This window comes from Acanthochromis polyacanthus, chromosome 18, assembly GCF_021347895.1.
Source record: "Acanthochromis polyacanthus isolate Apoly-LR-REF ecotype Palm Island chromosome 18, KAUST_Apoly_ChrSc, whole genome shotgun sequence".
Lineage (NCBI taxonomy): Eukaryota > Metazoa > Chordata > Actinopteri > Pomacentridae > Acanthochromis > Acanthochromis polyacanthus.
The window spans coordinates 9,961,826-9,982,012 of record NC_067130.1 but is presented as its reverse complement, the minus strand read 5'-3'; the positions used below and the strand labels follow the sequence as shown (position 1 = coordinate 9,982,012).

At 39.8% G+C, this 20,187-nt stretch overlaps 1 protein-coding gene across 2 annotated transcripts in view; it reads left to right on the top strand.

Moving 5' to 3' along the window:
• Window positions 1-20,187, top strand: part of LOC110959713 (astrotactin-2-like) — a 286,904-nt gene that overhangs the window by 149,478 nt on the left and 117,239 nt on the right. The window contains exons 8-10 of one of the 2 annotated variants that reach the window (XM_051938273.1): window positions 1,448-1,532; window positions 2,960-3,034; window positions 5,619-5,756. In XM_051938273.1, coding sequence (XP_051794233.1) covers window positions 1,448-1,532; window positions 2,960-3,034; window positions 5,619-5,756 — 298 coding nt within the window. Of the gene's footprint in view, window positions 1-1,447; window positions 1,533-2,959; window positions 3,035-5,618; window positions 5,757-15,852; window positions 15,932-20,187 lie in introns of those variants that run through there. The other variant, XM_051938274.1, reaches the window with a different exon arrangement.

Genomic DNA, 20,187 nt, shown 5'->3' with positions numbered 1-20,187 from the left:
ACAGTGCTAATAGAACGGTTGGCAAAGGTATCAGTGACTTAAGATTTCACAAATGCATCCATCCACTTAAAAGGCGGTACACATGCAATCTCCTCTGGTCTTTTATTTATTATATATGACAGTTTAAAGCACTCCTGTCCTTAAGCCTTTCTGAAAGCTCCCATTTACATTTGAAGATATTCAAGCCACACACATTTCATTATCACTAATAACCGCTGTTAATCACCAATCAGACAATTTGTTAGGACATTGCTGTGTGCTGATAAGGGAGTTTCAGTATAGAAAACAATGAATGGTTTCATATTTCATGGATAGCTGGAGGCAGCAGCACCAGGAGGCAGAGAGGTACAAAAAACAACCTGACCCGAGCTACACAATTAGCAGCATCATGTAGCAGCACAAAGCTTCTGTGCAGCCGTCTGAATGTCTCTGCTGGTTCTGCAGCGCGAGCTGTCCAGCCAGCTGCAGAGAGCTGAACTTAGATCTTGTACCGAGACATAAATCTCTCAAAGATGGAAATGCCTCAATGAGGATGATGAAAGACTTGTAGTGACACGGGCCGCAAACAAAATCCCAGTCATTTCCTGTCAGATTCTACTCAACGGAGTCCACTGGTTCTCGTGTGTATGTGTGCGCAAATGATCAAATTTGTGTTACTGCTTTCTTATTATCAGTGAAAACTGAATGGAGGCATCAGAACTTCAAAAATCTGTGCAATTAACCAATTACTGTATATTTATGCATACAATCAGGTTCATAAATATTTGGACATTGACACATTTTTCTGCATTTGAGCTCTGTACACAACCACAATGGATTTGAAATGAAGCAATCAAGATGTGCTTTAAGTTAGACTTCCAGCTGTAAGTTGGGGGTATTTACATCCAAATCAGGAGAACACTGTAGGAATTACAACACGTTTTAGATGCGCCCTCCACCTTTTCGAAGACCAGCTGTTCCATGGCCATGTGTGTGTTATTCTTTCAATATTTGATTTTCAAAGAGCAGATAAATGGTCTAGAGTTGTGGTATTTGCGTTTGGAGCTCTCAATATGAAGTCTAAAGAGCTATCAGTATCAGTGAAAAATCAAAACACTCACCAGAGAGGTAGTAAAAACAATAAAGAAAGAACTGATGAGCTCAGCAACTCTTAAACCTCATATTGGGAGGAAAATCAGAAGTAGAAATAAGCAACTTCAACATGACGACTTCCTGCATAATCCAAGAGAGTGATTAATACTAAACGTGGGTGAAATATCTCAGGAAAATATTTATATTTCAGCTTCACTAGAGAGATCTAGCTGTACATTTACGTAGTGTAGCAATTGCTTATTGGATGCAACTCTAATAAATAAGGAGCCAGGCTGACTTACGTGGCAATTTATTCAGTTTCTTAGAATAAATAAATATCTGCTGCTGTGCCTGTTTTTCGCTCTCTGTGCCACAGGAGAATGCAGCTGTCATGAGGGTTACTCCCCTGATCCTGTCTATAAACACCTCTGCATTCGCAGCGACTGGGGTCGCAACGAAGGGTAAGTCCTGTCTGCTTATTCCACTCATATTTAAAAACTCACTACTTGTACTTCAATGACCTTACAGATGATTTCACAGTCTCTACCCCAACCCCATTAGTGCACCGTATTAACTTTACATAAAATAAAGGTGAATTGTTCAGCGTGATGGATTGGCTAACTGGAGTCGGTTTCCAGTCTCTGCAAGTTGATTTGGGAGTATTAAAATCATTGGAAACCAAGGTAGAAAATGAATCTAACAACTGACTGTATGCTTTCAAAAATGGCCACCATTCATGTAAAAATATAAGGAATTTGTAGTTAATGGGCTAACGTATGCAGATGTGCCTCTACGGGTTTTTCACTTGAGGAAGTGGTCTTTAAGAGGTAATCAGGACTATAGACAGGAGGAAGACAAAGTAGAAGGGAAGATGCAGTGCGTAATGAAACCAAATAGCAGGGGAGGACAGAAATTAAAAGCACGAGAGAGAAGGAAAGTCACTGGAAAGTGGCAGGAGAGGGAGAGAAATGAGCCCCGTGTCTGACTCTGACCTTGTTTGACAATTAGCTGGCTTCCCAAATCATTGGTCCCACGTTGTTATTCAGCAGCACCTGTCATCTGCTGGACTCCATCCAGTCACCAATCAAATTTCTGTTCATTGTTTTGTAGGAGTAGCAGCAGGCCAGAGGGTCTTATCCAGCTGGAAATTTCGGACAAAGTTGTTCTTGTTTTGACCGTATTTTAGTGATATTTAACCCTTTAAGCTGCAGTCAATTCCAGCCATTTTCAGTACAAAAAAAATCGCTAATATTCTATTTTTAAATAAAAAAAATGACGAAAAATACAGGGAATATTGGACGCGCATCGCGAGGTGCATTTCCTTGAAAATGACCGATTTGTGGATTTTATACCGACTTCAGGACATGTTTTGGACAAAATAGTTTACTGGCTTGTGTCGTCTGGATGTAAAAGGTTGGATTATGGCCGTTTTTTGTGGAATATTTTCATCTGTGTGTAATAATGAACCCGGAAATGTGAGTCGCGCTGTGTGCGTTGAAGCCGTGTACAGAGAAAGGATGGATGGATATTCGTTTTTGTCGGACAAATGTGTTTTTCTCACCCGCTGTGGTAATCACATCTGAAAGTGGTTTATACCGGCAGATTCATGAGAATCTAAGCTTTCCATCGGCGTGTAGTGTTTGTATAATCGCGTTTGCAGCCTTCGGACATTTTTGAAATTCCTATGCAAATTAGTAGGTGTACCGCCAGCGGGACACTGAAGTTTATAATGTAGTATTAAATACATTATGAAGTATTTAAACTGCTTGACTGGAACATCTTCATGCATGATTTCTGCTCAGATTACACATTTAATGTAATTGTAATCACATCACTTCAGTCTTCATGTATTTCATTTTGTGCTCCTTCTCCTCTGTCCTCTGTCAAGTCCTTGGCCATATGCTAACTTGGAGAAAGGCTATGACCTAGTTACCGGAGAGCAGGCCCCAGAGAGGATCTTCAGGTGAGTCCTTCGCTTCTGATGCATCTCCTGAGTGCACGACTCGAGCTAGCCATCTGTGACTCCGCGGACACACAATGGAATGATGGCGGTGTTGGTGGCATGGGCTTGTACGTGTGTGGCTGTGTGTGACGGAGCATACAGATAAGCAGCTGGCAGATGCACATAAACACAGTCAGATGGACACGCAGATACACCTCATACCGGGGTGAAGCCTCACCGATGGGCCCTCGTGTTTGCCTGTGTGTGTGTGTGTGTGCGTGTGTGTATGTGTGTGTGTGTGGAGAATAGCCCAAGGAGCCGTCCTGGGTGAACTCCTTTCAAATGCTTTTACTGCCATTTTTGTTACACTTCTCATTCTTGATGGGGTCATTGTGTGTGACATTTTTCAAGACGTGCAAAGCTCAAAGGGCCCATACAATATCACTCAACTGTTCTTTTTTAAGAGATTCTGGAATCCCCACTTGCACTATCCCTCCTACTGAAACTACAGAAACAGCTGTATAAACTATATCACAAAGATATCTGTCAATATGGGACAAAATGTTATCTTTACACCTATGACAAGTTGATTTTTTTTTTCTCTATCTGCTTTGTTTAGCTGCGTAACTGAAGCGTGTTAAAGGATAGGCGTTGAATGGGGGAAATCTATTCTGATTTTATGCTTCCCACTCCTCCGCTTCTTAGGTAGGAGGAAATCTTTGTCACAGTAATCTCACTCCTCTTCACACTGACCTTGCAGGGTTAGCTACTCAGTTTGAGTCCACTATAAGAAATGACGTACTAAACCCACAGAATTTTCCCTGCACGCGCGAACACATTTCATCTCTCAGCCGTGCTCTGCCAGTTAAAACGCTACAGTATGTTTGAGATGGGACTCTGGCAGCAGCGACATCCCCGCACACAAAGGCAGCAGCCAAATGTGCTTGGATGAAGTAATGTGTCAGTCCAGAGTTTGTTAGAGAAGAAAGATGAAAGGACAGCCGCATACACATACGCTCGTAGAGCTCAGATGCAGTCAGCCAAGAACCCGCTGATAGAGATAGCCGACAAAGTGAGTAAAGATGCAGCAGGCGAGTGGAAACCCTCACTGGATTGAAGTTGGAAAGTTTTTATATCAGGAAAATATATGAGAGGAGGAAAAAAAAAAAGACTGCAATGCTTTGACAGAAAAAAAGTGGAGCTTAATCTCAATGTGGATTGCTTTCACAGATGTAGAGCTTTATAGGATACGATGCCTCTTTCTTCCACATTTTTGATCTGAAGGTATGATGGCTACATAAAGAATGGATTTAAATCAAATTAGTTTGGAACTTTCTCTTGGTAACGGGAGGTCAGAGTGGGTGCAATGTATTCAGATCCTTTAATTCTAGTCAATATATAGCAGTTTTTTGTACAAGTTGAAGGTTTTTCATTTTGAGTTTTGGCAGTATCATGGAAATTAAAACGGCATGTTCCAATCACAAGGTCTTGTACGTGCAGCGGCTCATTTTACAGCTTCTGTCTCAGTTATTTGTCCATAGATAAAAATTAAATGATGTTTCTTCAATGTAATGCCAAAATATTTGATGAGCAAAGACGTTCAAGCTTGGTTTCTGGAAATTAGGAGTTTTGTCGGCTACCTGTTCAGATAAAAGCAGATGATGTCAAGCACAACCATGTCTTGTGCTATTTATAGGCCTTACTTGTTGTTGTTGTTATTCCCAAGCAACATGTCTAACCCCCCCTGCAGCGTTGCCTGCTGAGGATATTAATCTTCACTCAGGAGCACCATCTCCGGCAAAACCAAATTATTTTTACACCCTCCTGATCAATGGCCGTCAGCACGCACGTCACATTTGCTACATGCCAGATCACCAAGCTGCAGAACACATTGCATTTAAAGAGGAAAAAGAAAGGGGGATTTAGGAAAAAAAATAATACAGAAAACATGTTAACAAAAAAAGCCACCACAGCTTCTTTTAATATGTTTCTCCAATTGCAGTTCCGTGTCCAACTGTGCCATAGATGCACCACATGTGAATAACAGTTAAATGAGTTTTCACACAGAATTAACATCACAGTTGAGCAATTACTTCCTTGTTGGCATGCAGCAATATACCTCTGTAGATCCTGCCGTCATAGTTAATGTTGCCTGCGTTGCAGCATGATCTAAAAGAAGAAACAGAGAAAAAAAACCACTACTTTCTTTGTTGTAAATTGCACAATTCTCACGTAGACCAGCGACCATGTGTATATTCTTGAATGTCACACAATAAATGACCCCATATGTTCCAGACTCTTATCTACACATGTCCAAAAACACTCTCCATATCTCGATTGTATCCTCTCACGCCTTACCTCTACATTCTCATTGCTCTGACTGCAAGAAGTCCAAGAAGACCATTCCACCCATTAGATGTATTAAACTGCAACAAAAAATAACATCTTTCTGTCAGGAACTCACCACATCTCCCCCAAACCTATTAGTGTCTTTGCATGTTTATGTATGCAAATAATTTACATCGTCTGCTGCTGTATATTACAAAACGTAAAAATGGGACAGTAATGCATTTGACATTTATGGTTTGCGGTCATGCCAATACAGATCGTTCTACAGTCTGGGCCAAGGATTGTGGCTGCCAGTCAGCAAAAGCTTTGTCGTGCCACCGGTGGAGCTGTCAATCAACCCCATTGCCAGCTGCAAGACGGACGTGTTGGTTACCGAAGATCCAGGGGAGGTCAGGTCAGTCTGACTCCACTCAGAGCTCTACGCTGTTGTCTGCTTCATTGAAAATCAGTTTTTATTTCCTCGGAAAGACTCAAGAAATACAGTAAAATAAGCTAATATTGATCTATGAACTCCTGCTCAACAGCACAGGAATACTTTATACAGCTTCTTTGTGGTGCATATGCCGGCATCATTTATGTCTTTACAATAGGTGTGTGCTGTTGCCATGACACCAGCATTGACGTCGATATCGCCATTCTGATTTCAGAATAGAAATATATTAAATAGGACAATTCTGTAACACATTACTGAGGCAGCACTGTAATTTGGTTCATTTGGTAGTAAAAACACAGGTGAGCTTTAAGGGTGGGAATACTGTAAGTGCGTGGAAAAAGGTTATATTCGGCAAGTATTATAAACATAAAACATAAGCCCACTTTGATTAGAAAATATCGAAACTCTGTAGGACAGCTTGAATACAAAAATAGACCACATATCCATTAAGGATTGAATCAGTTTTTTTTAATTGTCACATGGGTATTGATTTAGAGCCGTAAAGTGACAGTCAAAGCGGCATTAAAACAATTCGGGCGTACAGCAAGGATTGGAAAAACAAATCCCAACAGTACAGTGGTGTCAACAAGGTTATGGATTTGGCAGTCTCACAGTGCAATAACAAAATATTGGCAACATAAAACCTATTCTCAACCAACCAGCCAACAGACGCTGGCACGCACCAGTGCAGCTGAACATCAGAAAACATGTCAGAGCATCAGTTACAGATGGAAACAATCACCCATCTATGGAATCCAACTGATACCAGGCTGGGAAGAGATTTTCTATTTGAAAATCAAATTGCCTGCCATTGCTGCATAAAGAGGTTGTGCTTGTCACTCGATGTAAAGGATAGCCGTGTAATACAGTTAAAGGTGCGCCTGTGAGTCGTTGCAGTCCAGGGCTTCTTCTGTTGCCACACAAAGGGATGTGAGTACATCTGCTCTCATTGTCTTTCAGAAATTGCAACAAAAATCTTGAGTACACATATTGGAACATAATTAGGCCCGAGCCCCTGGTAGCCCAGGGCGAAGGGCCCATTGCTTTTGCAACACAGACAACGACTAGTCGAGCGCTGTGCGCTCGACCACGGACATTCGTACACTCAAACACACAAAAATGACAAGTCAAGCGCGCAGCGCTCGATCATGGACGAGGGCCGACATGTCCACACACACACACACCGACATGCACTCACACACACACACATGCACAAACACAAAAACACACACACACTCTCACACACAAAAATGATTGATTGATTGATTGATTGATTGATTGAATAGCGTGGTGCCTCCACTGTGGAACTACTTAACTCAAACATCCATGAGCTACAATTGTATTTCCCTAGAAAACAAGTACTAAATGTCTAAGATGTTAATAAAGTCAAATGATACTAAATTACACAGGTCAACCAAATAACATATATAAAAATAACACATTTAATATTGAACAGTATAAAGTATACCTTCAACAAAGGCAGCTTAACTGATTGTGTCAACAGTCAGACAGTCTTAACAGTATTAAATGTTCAGTTTTGTGTGTGTGTGTGTACAGTGTTACCAAGTGCTTGGGGTATTTTTTTGGTCTATCCTTGGGGCCCTTAGTTGGTGCACAAACAAAACAAATGCTCCTTCGATCCTTTAATAGGAAAAACAACCCTCTCTGTGCCTCAGAGAAAAAGGCTCCTCTTACTCACGAATCCAAGATGCATAGCAGGTCTGAAGAGTTGATGGTGAAGATGAAGAAGCAGCAGCAGGCGAGATGCAACAGGTGTCCTCCGTGTGTCCATGCAAGTTTAGCGGCGGGGTCCCTCCTCACTGCTGTAGCAACAGGCTAATCAGCATGCACAGTCCTCCAGCAAAGTCCTCAGCTCTCTCAATCCTCCTCAGTGAAAGTGGCAGCTGGTGTTTATTGGTTTACATATACATCACTCAAGCACCTTGAAAATACATTGGCTGAGTAAACAGAACATGATACATGAAAAGAATCATGGACAACGTAGTTCTCACTAGTTATATATATTGTAAAACACATCTTTTAACTATCTGCATTTTGCAGGTTGTTACATAATGCACGACATGCTAGAAATACATGATAAGTTAAACAGACAGTGTGTGATTCTCCACAAGATGATGAACTCGAACCGTGTTTTATATACAGATATGTTTAGCCAAAGGGGAAGGAATTTGCCAATAAATGGTTGCATACAGTTGTTACTCATTGTTTTGCCCTTGGTTTCCCTCACTAAGTCACAAATAAATGTATTATTTTTCTCATCCAAATCCATTTTTGGGTATAATGTAGGTTTGCATCACCACAAGTGTTTTTTGTTTTTGTTGTTGTTGGTGTTGTTGTTGCTTTCAGTGTCTATTTGCGATGTGAAGAGGTTATCTCACTGTCATATTTAAAAGTCAGATTTCAAGTAACCCAAAAGCAAAATGTCCACTCTTTAACTTGTAAATGACTGAGTGACTTGAGGTGACAGAGCTGATGTTGATTCTGCTCAAGAGGAAACATCATCCTTGCAGTGCTGCATCTTTGTTTTCTAGTTAAGTGACTATTAATTTCAGTTGACTCTTCCATGGCACTAACATGTTTCATCAGCAAGGAGAAAAAATCTGTTGTAATATTTCTGATCTCAGCTTATGTTGTTTTTTTTTTCTTAATTTGTAGTAAAGTATCTGAAACTACACCATAATCAAGTCTGACTTGCTATTGTATTTACATTTTATTATACCACATGACTTAAAGTTTCTCTCTGAGCACTGATTAAACTCCCAAAACACATCTGTGCATCATAATAACATGTTTTGTTGTTTTTTTTATTTCCATAAAACATAATCCTTTGCTGCCTTAAATGGGCTGAATGTAACTCTACACAATTATTTCCTCTAAAAAGAGCACATCTGTGAGTTCCTTGCCTCTATTCCCACAAACCTTTCACCACATGATGCAGCTCCAGCACACCAGCTCACCTGCAATTCTGCTCAAACACTGCAAAACTACACTGTCCTACACTGTGGCAAAAATCAGCACTCATGTTCCAACTAGAAACCAGTTCTATGCAATTATACTGTAATGCTGTGGGAAGGCTGAATTTAGGAGATTTAATACCCAGTCTGTCTGTATTCATGAGATGGCCATTGCTGCATTTTAGTTTCATGACATTGGCTCCTTCTTTAAATCTTGATGTGTCTTCTCGCCTTTTAGAAACACCATAGGTATATTTTAGTCTTTAATGCATAGTGGGTTCTTTCAGTAATCACTGACTCAAACTGGGTCACAAAAGTGTGATTGCTACTTGAATCCAGTGTTCATTGGTCAGCAGCTTCAGCATGAACGTGCAGTTTTAAGAGGAAAAATGCATTTGTTGGTCTATTCATCGTCGAATTTTCTGTTGTCTCGATCAATTTTCGTTTTCTTCACACTTGCAGAAATGGGCGAGTGCACACTTACTCTGTACGATTATACCATAATGAGTTTCTGGGGATAATCACGCCAGCAGTTCTCAAAAACAAGAAAATAGATCCTTAGATAACGTAACGTGAAGCATCTGGTCGACATTCATCTGCAGATCGATCTCGATGCAGATGACGGTCCGTAGTTTGAAGGTTTTTAAGGTATTTGGTAACAGTGTTGCATGGTATGCTGATAGTAGAAAAGTACTGTGATATCCTAGCCTTAACATGATACTATGCAGTGTTTATGTAGTATCAGTGCTTTAGGAATGACAGTGTTTTAATAGAAGCCATTTTTCCTGTGAGTTTCCTTGCTGTGTGACAGCGGGACACTGTGTGTGTTCAGGGTTCTCCTTTCACTCTCTACAGGGATAGTGGGTGTGCCAAGAGCTTTTTTTGTCTCTCACAAGCACAGTGTAGCTTTTACGGCGACAAAACGAGAGGCCTGGCTGGCAACCGAAAATCAGCCGTTGAAATTTATGCAGATCTGCAACATCAGTTATGCATTCATTCTTGCTCAAAAACGTGAAAGTGGGTGATTAAAATGTGCACTAAAGCACTGCTGTGCTTCTCTGCAAAGATTTAACCTTTGATAAGCAGCAGTGTGTCGTGTGAAGAGGAAGAGATGGGAACATGTGCAAAGCTGATCTTCATGAAGACTTCCTCTAGTACTGGATGGATATACACAATACGTGCTATGTTCAAAATCTTTAGTTTGAGTTCCATGATCTGTCACTTGTTATTCCATTACTCTTCCCAGTGTTTCTAGTTTTTGCTGTCTGTGTTTCGATATTGGTATATTTAGGCAGGTATTCTGACTTGCAGTTAATAGGGGACATGTCCTTACACTTTAAAATGACAACTTGGAGAGCACCCAGACTAATGAGTATTCAAGCAATGATTACAGCTGACCTTTATTGTCTGGAAACACACTGAGCTTGGGGAGATTAGATGCCCAGATAAGATGCCTTTTCAAATCTGCACCTTCGCTGATGCAACAGAGGATTTTTTATGACACCCATGCTTAGAAACTTGAATCTTTATTGTCCTGTATCTCAGCAAGACATCCTTATTGTAGATAATCCTTTAAAATCCTACAAATTGCCTCCTTCTTGCAGCATCACTAGCCGCTAAAAGACGTGCACACCATTCTATATTCAAAGCAGGACAGGCAGCACTACACTAAAATGCATTCAACAAATAACACTTTTTTTATTTTTAAAAATATTTTCTCTTCTGAAAACTCTTGGGTATTTTTGATATCAAATATTCAATGAATCGATTTGTAATACAGAAGCCCTAAATTGCAGTAATCAGACGGAACCGATTTTTTTTCTCTAATTTGTGTCATACAGATTGTTGTTGCAAATTTGATCCAATGGTGTATGAATCAAAACTTTTCACAGGCTTTGTGAAATTGCCTCAGGAGCTCAGAACTCCCAAGGCAATTGTACACATGCTTATCCTGACATAAACGGGATTATAGCATGCCCCACCATTAATTAGCCAATGTTTGTCATTTGCTTTAAAACGGGGTTGTAACCAGTGATGGTGAGCTGAAGAAAAATGAGGACATGTTGTAGAGTGAAAAATATATTCCTGCTACATGTTGATGTGAACAGATTCTGAATGTTTGTAGCTGAAACCACAAAAGATTAGTCTCTCAGGTTAGCTAGGAGGTAAAGCAATTATTTCAGAGCAATTATCTCTTTTGTGCATTTTCTTTTTCTGGAGGAGGAATGGATTTTTGCTGGGTTACATCACATTTTCACTCGCAAATGAAGCACTTCAGCAGAGGAGAGGGCTTAACTTTGGTTTACGTTGCTGCACAGGACCTCCGTTTGGGGCCAGCATTGAAGGCACATGCTGTATCCAGTAGTCTTTTTTAGAATGCACTAGTTCTGTCTCACTGTACAAGGGCTATTTAGAGTTGGCCATTTAGAATAATGCACTTATTACTGGTAACTAAAAAGGAGGCATTAAAGCTCACACTGGCAACACAACAGATTGCATATTAATTATTATTAGAGGTGGAATCAAAGCCTTACATTCTGTCCTCTTGAATTGCTGAGGGATTAGTCTTTAATGACACCAGAAAATACACAAGATCTCTGAAAACACTAAGTAGGAAATAGATACTGCATGACTGATTAAAAGCCCACTTCAGTTAGAAGTTAATGTTCTGTATTTAGTTGGTGATTAGTTCCTGTAACTGTTAAGAGAATCTGTCAGATTGTCATGAATAATGCAGACGACTCATTATCCAAAGCATTTTTTTTCCCTTTTTTTTTCCACGGGACAAAATCTCATGGGAGCTTATGGAGTTTCTGGCTGATTCACTTCCCCCAAAGTGTTTTTGCAGGCATTGATGTAGGGAGTTAGTCATGACAGACATGTTGATGTGGAAAGTGGTGGAATGCGCTGTGGCTTTTAAAAGGATGCCTCTCCATTTCACTTCTTCAGCCTACAGACTGTACTCAATTAAATTTATTTCATAAATTTATGAAAAAGGATAAGTGAGCATTAAGGTAAGTGTCGGCTTGAAGAGATTTAGTCAATTAGTCTCCTGATTATATCACCTAATCTCACATTGATTGCACTTGTTTTAAATAAGCTGGTTTCCAATTCATGCACTCAGTATGTTAATGTTTTTTTCCCTATTGTCATGTATTAGACATATTGCCATCTATATTTTATAACTCAAATCACATACAGTTTCTTTGTTTTGTAGTTAGATTCTGCCATGATGACAAGGTCGGTTTCATTTGCCCAGTGGAGCTAAATGGAATTGTACTTGCTGTGCTTAAAGCTATGAGAATAACTTTCGGTTGTTCTTGGCAAAGATCCACAGACCTGACTGTCACAAACTGTTTTCTGGAGACATTTCTGCTCCTTTTTTAGGCTTCTTTTTTTGCCGTCATTGAATCACAAATGAATTCATATTTGTTTCCCATGATTAGGCAAATTAGCACAGGATGAGCAGTGCTGCCTCCTATTAGTAGCGTCAAGGCCAATCTTAGCCAAAGGTAATCATGTATTTTTCCTTTTTCCAGTTATTTCTTTTTTTTATTCCCTAAAAGAAAGTGAAGTAAGGTTTGGGGCATGACATTTAAAATACAGCCTGTTGTGGGAATGTTTGTTGCATCCATCTGTTTCAGTGCACAGAGAATGATGCGGTTTGTTCGGATTTAAGACGTGAGTGAAACAGAATAAAGTGCCTGTCCTGATTTCAGTCCGACTACATAACTTCCTGGTGGATATAAAAAGCAAAGGAGTTACCAAATAGCTTGTTGGCTTATCCATTTTAAATCTATTAAGTTATATCCTCAAGTTTTACACCCTTATTCCCTTTATGGTCACACTTTAATTACTTCACTTGTGCAGTGTCTGACATTTAAAGCTGCTAGAGGAAGATTCATTCCAGACGATGTCTATACTTTACTGTATGACATATTTAAATACAGGTAACATAGTGCTCTTTGCACCATTTCTTAGGTGCTTGTATGAATGGGGATATTCACGAACTGAGCCATTCTGCACTGTACATACCACCTTTAAAATAACACTTTGCTCATTGCAGAGCCAACCAACTCACACAAATGGCCTAATGTTTGTGGAAATAGTTAAAACTTGCTCATGCCGTGGATTTCATTGAAAGTGAACATTCATACGATCAATAACGGTGTTGGAATTTAGACTGACTCTTTTGTTGTCTTGGTAGTGCTGAGAAATACGGAGCCGATGTGACAATGTGCAACATTCTAGCTTACCTTGCGTTGAACTTGATGAAAAAAAAGTCTTTCTGTTTGTGTATACAATAGTAAACCAGAGAGAGAAGTAAGCTTTAACTCTGTTTGTATGTCTTATTGTTTTTTGTTTAATCAAACTGTCATACTTTAAGTGAAAAAGTTGCCTTACTCACAGTTCCCCTTGCTATATTTGGAATTTAACCTTGTCTAATATTAGCCTTGCATTCCTTGTCAAACCAAAGCCAGTGTGTCAACAAACACCTCATAAACATCACCGCACACAATGATTCAGGCTCTCTAAAGTGTGTTTGGAGACTAGCGTTTTTGTCAATAAGGAACTGTTAATAACCCTGAGTAGCTGCTGACACTCCACACTGGTGATTAATGACCTCACTCGCTGCGATCAAGTGAACCATCAAAATGTGCCATTGCCAATAATCCCATGCAACTGCAAGAGGTTGACACTAGGAGAAAAAAAAAGAGACTGAGCACATAAATTCACTTCCCCGCACTCCGATTCTCAGTCAAAAATGTTTTACAACTACACAGTCAAAGCAGAGAGTTGATGCATCAATCTTTATTTTATCACTTAGGTTTACCTGCTTTTTTCACCCGCTAGATTTTTCCTCACTGATTACAGAAAGCCCAGAGAAAATGCACTCTATTCAATGACGAAAGTGCTTGATGAGAGTCAGCATATTTGTGGGGAGCTGGAACAAGAGCATTAATCAAGTTCAGGGGCAGACCAATAACGGGCTCTGTAATCATGCTGGAGCAGCGCTCTAACTTTGGGCAGTGTCGCCTGGTCATTCATCATCTGGGAAAGCAAGAGGCAGAGAGGGAGATAAATAACAAGTACATTAGTCAGTGTTTAGACGCATCCAATGTGCTTCTGGGTCAAGCAACAGAGTCACAGTGCCAAAAGAGATGATCTTGATTAGCTAATGATTTGGAAAAGAAACACTGCCGGGATTTACGTCTGTTGTTGATTTCCGTAACTGTATATATAGTTTAAACAATTTTGCTAGAGATTGATGTATGCTTCGGATTTTTTTGACTCGTATTCAGGTAAGTAGACAGAGATATACATCTATAACACTGAGATAAACTCAGCTGGATTCCATCCATACTTTCTGTCATGATTTAATATGTTGTACATTTTAGAAAACTTTCCAGCATCCTTACCGAGAGGTTCCTCCTTTTCTTTCCTCTGCTCCGTTTAGCATCAGGCATCTTAGCGATTGATTTTTTTCTTCCTTTGTTTTTTTCTTTTTTTCATTTTTGACTCACTATTCCCTCAATCTGTAAGGAGAGCCAGTTAGCATGCACCTCACAGCTGAGGCAACCCATTATTTTTGTCTGCCTCACCTTACCCACCCTCTGTTTTCCTCTGAATTAAGGAGCCATTTGTCAATGCTTTGAGTGCCTGACAGAAAGAACTGATGCACAGAATGCCATGTGTTGCCTGTCTAATTCAGAAGAATTGAGTTGCCAAATAAAGAAAGAGGAAAAGCCAGCACGGGAGACCAAGACGGAGGATGAACATCTTTTTTTTTCCTGTAGATTTTGGTGCTATACAATATCAGTGCACTATTCCTTTGTGACTCTGCCAAGCAAGAGTGTAACACAGAGGCAGTTAGTTAACCACAGGACAGAGCTCTGAGGTCACAGTCCAAAAACAGAACAACCAGAAACACCCCTTCTCAGCATCATGATGCCTTCGCGATAGTAAGGGCCATCCCAAAACAGCTTGCGTGGACAGAAAATGAACAAAAATAACACACCAGTGCTGACTTTCTCTTACTCAGTACCCTTAGCTAGAAGCACAGGTGTGGATAATGGAGCAAAACAACACACAAATGTTCTGTTGTCCTACTTTGTACACATTCTTAAGTTACACACATAACCCTCTGTCTGCACTTGTATAACAGTTCCTTTTTGTCATGGGTGAAAAATAGTAGAATATATAGTCAAGTAAGAAGAATAAGCATTGAGGTCATTAGAATTGTCTTCCATGCATGTAAACAGTACATATATCTGCATGTATCAATTAAACAAAACATGCACTTTGTTATCCATGTTGACTGCGTCTTTACTGTTAAACAATATCTTAACACTTGAACATGCTAAACATCTGCCAGTCCATGGCGACTGATGCTTCCTGCTCATGAGAGTGGCGAGTGCACCTCACAGTTTTGCTGTTTGCTCATAACTGACCCTTCCACTTAATTTAGAGTGCGCTCCAAAGATTACTTTATTCAGGCTGACTTCCCAAGGTCATTGGGTCTTGTAGACTGGGATCAGTTTGACAAAGGCCAAATCTTTTCATTCCTCTAAAAACAGATTTTTCAAAGATTACTCTGATAAGCACTACATGCTCCAAGATTACAAAAAAATCTATACTGAAAAATCAACCCAAGCAGATAATGGGCCCAATCAGCAAGAGTGTTTTGATTACCTGTGACTCATCACTTCACAGCACTCTTGTTCTTTATTAACTATTTGGGGCTCATAATATAATCCTTGTTCCATTTCTAACATGTATATAAGCTCTATCAGCACTGAAAACAAGTGTGTCCACTTTGTAAAATAAGCCATTTAACTTCTGCTGCATTGGTTCAGCTGCCCATTCTCACACGTAGGCGTGGTGTTCTTGCAGGATTTGCGGTGCGTTAAAGCTTACCAGCCGTTGTTGCCTGCCATCCACAAATAGGCGCATATGAGCAAACAACAGTAATAGTTTTTCTCTCTGCATTACGCAGTGACATGATGGTGACCCTCTCAACCTCCTGGAGAACGTCCAGCTGTGCAGCAGCCAGACGGTGATTTGTCAGTAGTCCCCACAACAGCCATGGACAAATCCTGAGTAGGAGCGAGTCCACCATCTATCAAGGAGTTTGGTTCCAGAGCCAAAGCTGTGTGCATGGTGAGCCCAACTGTATTTTGTTGGTACCTCTCAGTTTCACGCACCAAATCGGGCACCTTCCCCAAGAGTGATTACATTCTATGTTCTAAGGGCAGGTTTCTTTGGCACTGTCAGCAATGACTAAATCTGCCCAGCCTCTGCCCATTAGGTATTTTTTTGATTTGCAGGGTCCTTGGCTCTGGAACATAAAACATGTTTCTTCGCCCCATGAAGATAACTTGTTTTTTTGGTTTGGAATATGGGGAATGTTCCTTTAAGTATTTCTAGTTTCATGATCCAGAGTTCCTTTTTGGAACTACTCGGTTCATACACCAGGAAGATGTGTCTCTATCTTTGCTGGTAATTCAAGGACACTGAATGCAGGTGTCAGACTTCTTCTGCTGGTTTTGATTTCTATCTAGGCACAGCTTCGGACTGTATTTGGATGAAGTTTGTTTTTCTCCATTGGTCAGTTTATTTCTGATGTACATCAGCTGAGTGTGACACATCTTAAGACATCAGTATCTCCAAGCTTAAGGCCAATTGACCTTTACTTGGCAACATCCAGGAGGAGAGAGGACCTGTCTTAAAGAGTTAAAATCAGATGCTTTGGCATCCAAATACCGTGGTTTTTCAAAATAGCGTGGCGAAATGAGGAAAATACCTCACGTCATCAGCCTTTGTCTTTGGCCCTCACCTGGACACTGTTTGTGACCAAAGGAATGACACTGATAATATGGACAGTTTAGATGAGGTTCCTCTACCAGGCAACTCGCCTTGATCTGTTTGGTAGGAATATAATTTTAATAAAAGATCAAAGAAGGCCTTAGTTTTCACCTCCTGCTCTCCACAATAAGACAGTTTAGATAATTCATCCATGTACTGTAGTCAGAATGAGCCCTTGGTCTTGTTTCTTGGAAGAGCACAACAACCGAAGACGGAACTTCAAAAAAGACCTACAATGCCTTGGAGCACTTGGTAATTCTTTAGATTCAAGTGCACAAAACTGCTCCAAGTTTCTGTTTGACGGGGCTGGGTTGCTTTTTTATTTTTATCTACACTGAGTGTCTGTGTGAATACTGTAGCAGCTGAACTGTTTTCGTTTGAACCTTTTGTGTAATTGTTGCTGCTTAAGATTGATGGATGTTGCCAGAAGCAACAATAATTATCTGCAATATTACTATCTGAATCAATGTGGTAGAACAGTCATTTATAGTCATATTGCGTATTTGGACAGTGAATTCGGGCTCATGGATCCTGTGGCAATCCTGGAAATACTAAACCAAAGAAGCCTGAATGAATACGATTAAGTACATGAATCTGAAATATCCTCTAGTGATTGCGACTGGTTGACCAGAAGGTTAATTATCCACCCTTTTTACAAATGCTGTTTATTTAGCCTGAAGAATTTATCTTGCAAAATTCTTGTGTACAGCAGACCTCCCTGTGAAGCCAGCAAAACAGGAAATTGTTATCGCCAAATATCTCGAAACGTATTCATGTCTTTAATCACATTCTCTGGGGTAATACTTTTACTTAGACAAAAGGACTGTTACCTAAACTGATAAGGCTGTTTTAATTGTGAATAACATTTCACTATCTTCTGTGTGGTTAACAGATTTAAGCTATTAAAATGCAATATTTAGTGCATCTAAAATGTTTAATGCACTGAATACTGATTTTTTTTTCATGTTTAGTTGTGTGCACCTCAAAAAAAAAAAAAAACTCAAACCAGATGGTCCATTGGTGTAGTTAATTAGGAAGCTATACATACATTGAAATGCAAATAGCCAGAAGGATAGACTTGTTAATGAAAAATTAACAAAAAAACTCCAGATACCATAAATAAAAAGAAAGAATGTCCACATTCCAAAGTGATGGGTTACTTATCTGAGCTCTTCTGCAACACATCTTCTATTTTTTTCCCCCTTTTTTAGATATATTTCCAATGTGTCACAGTGAGAACAGTGAGTGATTTGCTACCAGAGCTCCACTGTGTCAGAAATGGTTTGAATTTGCAAAGAGGACAGTCCTGATGTGTTAGTCAGTGAGCCCTAATACTTCACCGCCAGACAGATGTGTCAGTCATGGGCTGGTATGTCCTAAATCTGACATAAAAGCCAAATACTCAGCTGGAAGAATCCTGCACTAAAAACAGTCTGAAGTGTTAAACTGCATTTTAAATGCTAGTCACACATTGGTAGACACAGAGGAAAAGATAAAAAAGATATTCTGTAAATGAAAAGGTAGGTAGAAGGTGTCAGCTCATATCCTTCCAATACATCCCTGCTTATACTGTATTTCAAAGGTATTTTGTCAATGCTGTGCTGGTAACATTCGTAGCTTTTTGATTAATTTCAAGGTTTTGCCTTTCATCTTTTCCAGAAGTCACGACAAGGTCCTAATATTCAATGCTTTTCACAGAAACACATCACTTTGCTCAAACTTTGCAAGACAAATGACCTTGTGATGATTTATACCCACTTTAAGCTACAGGTTACTTAGAGAAATTTTAATCACATCAACAGTAGCATCAGCATGTGCATTATTGGTTCAATGGACCTATTTTTAGTGTATTTGAAAATGACTTTGCCACATAAGCACCCATAAAGACATACACAAACAGTGACAGTGAAAATCCTCCAAAATCTCCCTTGCACAGCAAGTCATCTGTCTTCCCATCATTCAAGATCCTGTTGCTGTTTGTAGAGCCAAGTCACCCTCACAGCACACTCTGGTCCCTGTGGTCCCATTGCAAGAGACAGTGCTTTTGTTTTTTGCAAACAAAAGTACAGAGGTTGGTTACCTCTTCGTTCTCTCTGACAGGAGGCATACAGAACTCTGTGTGCAGGCCTGGCAGAGAATGCTGAAGTGAACGCAGTGAGCAGAAAGTATTGGTCAAGTTAACATTTCTGGAAGAAAGTGCCAAGTTTCAGATTTGGAAGTTGCTTTATTACTTTATTTGTAGCACCAGTGTTGGCAGAGTGGCACACACGTACAAAAACAAAAGGTCCTCCAACCAGATTTCATCCCCATCTCCGCTGTAAACATGATTTTGTTTCTCAACTTTTTTGGTGACTGTTCTGTTATGCTAGGGGCATAGCTCTAGGGATTGAAATATCAGTTTGCTGGTCAGTTCACCACATTGAAATATTTTGGAAACTTTTTGAGAGATTGCTGTGAGCTTTTGCACCAACATTCACAGTATCTAGAGGAAAAAGCTTACTGACTTTGGTGATCCTTATATCTCAAATACCATCATATTGTTTGTGATTCTGGGTGAATTGTGTCAACAATTGAATGAATATTTACATCCCTCTCAGGAATAACTGCAATAACTCTAACTTAACTTAACTAATGGCACCTTCAGCACATCAAACTTGTATGAAAATGTCAGTTTTTGCAGAGAAGCATACTAAATATGGAATGCTAAATTGTGAATGTTAGTATTTTCATTCTGAGCATCTTAGTATAATGACATTAGCATTTAACTCAAAACACCACTGTGCCCAAGTGCAGTCTTAGTGAGACACACAGAGTCCATCTGAGCTGTGCAGATGAAAAATTCATTAAACTGCTCCTTGAATGAATCTGATGAAAAATGATTTAATTTCTCTGTTATGTACCTCGTATTGGCAGTGTTTATCTTTGAGTGTGTATTCATGTGCTTTTCTGTGATTTTACTTATTTTTCTTCTGCTGTCACCTCAGTATTGCAAATAGAACAGATCTGGACGCCTTGGCCTTGAATTAGTTCAGAGAGCGAAAGCTGCCCTGTGGAGTTTTCTCCGCAGTAAACAAACAAAATTTGTATTTGCATTCAGCGCTCGTCACTGACATGCAATGTGTGTATCGCTGAGGTTTAACAAGTTAAAGGCTCCGAAAAAATCACTTTGCAGGACTCAAACTTTTAGTCTGAAGCCGACATAAAGCAAAACACGGAGGAGAAACAGCTCCATACTGTTATTAGAGGTGAAAAACTCCACAGGTTATTTTTGAATGATGAATGCTGATTCCCTGGGCTTCCCGTCAACACATCATAACAAACATGTTCAGCCGCTGCCAGTGCATTTGCTAGTTCCAGACACGACCCACAGTGAATGGGCATGAACCACCTGCACACAAAACTCGAGTAAAACTACCATTTTAAAAATGAATGCTGTATTGTATATCAATTTCAAAATATTGGACGGGTTCTTCACATTTGCCCTTTGCACTGTCAGACAGAAAACGAAGCCAGAGCTCAGAGAGGAAACCTATCATGCCTCATTCTGTTAT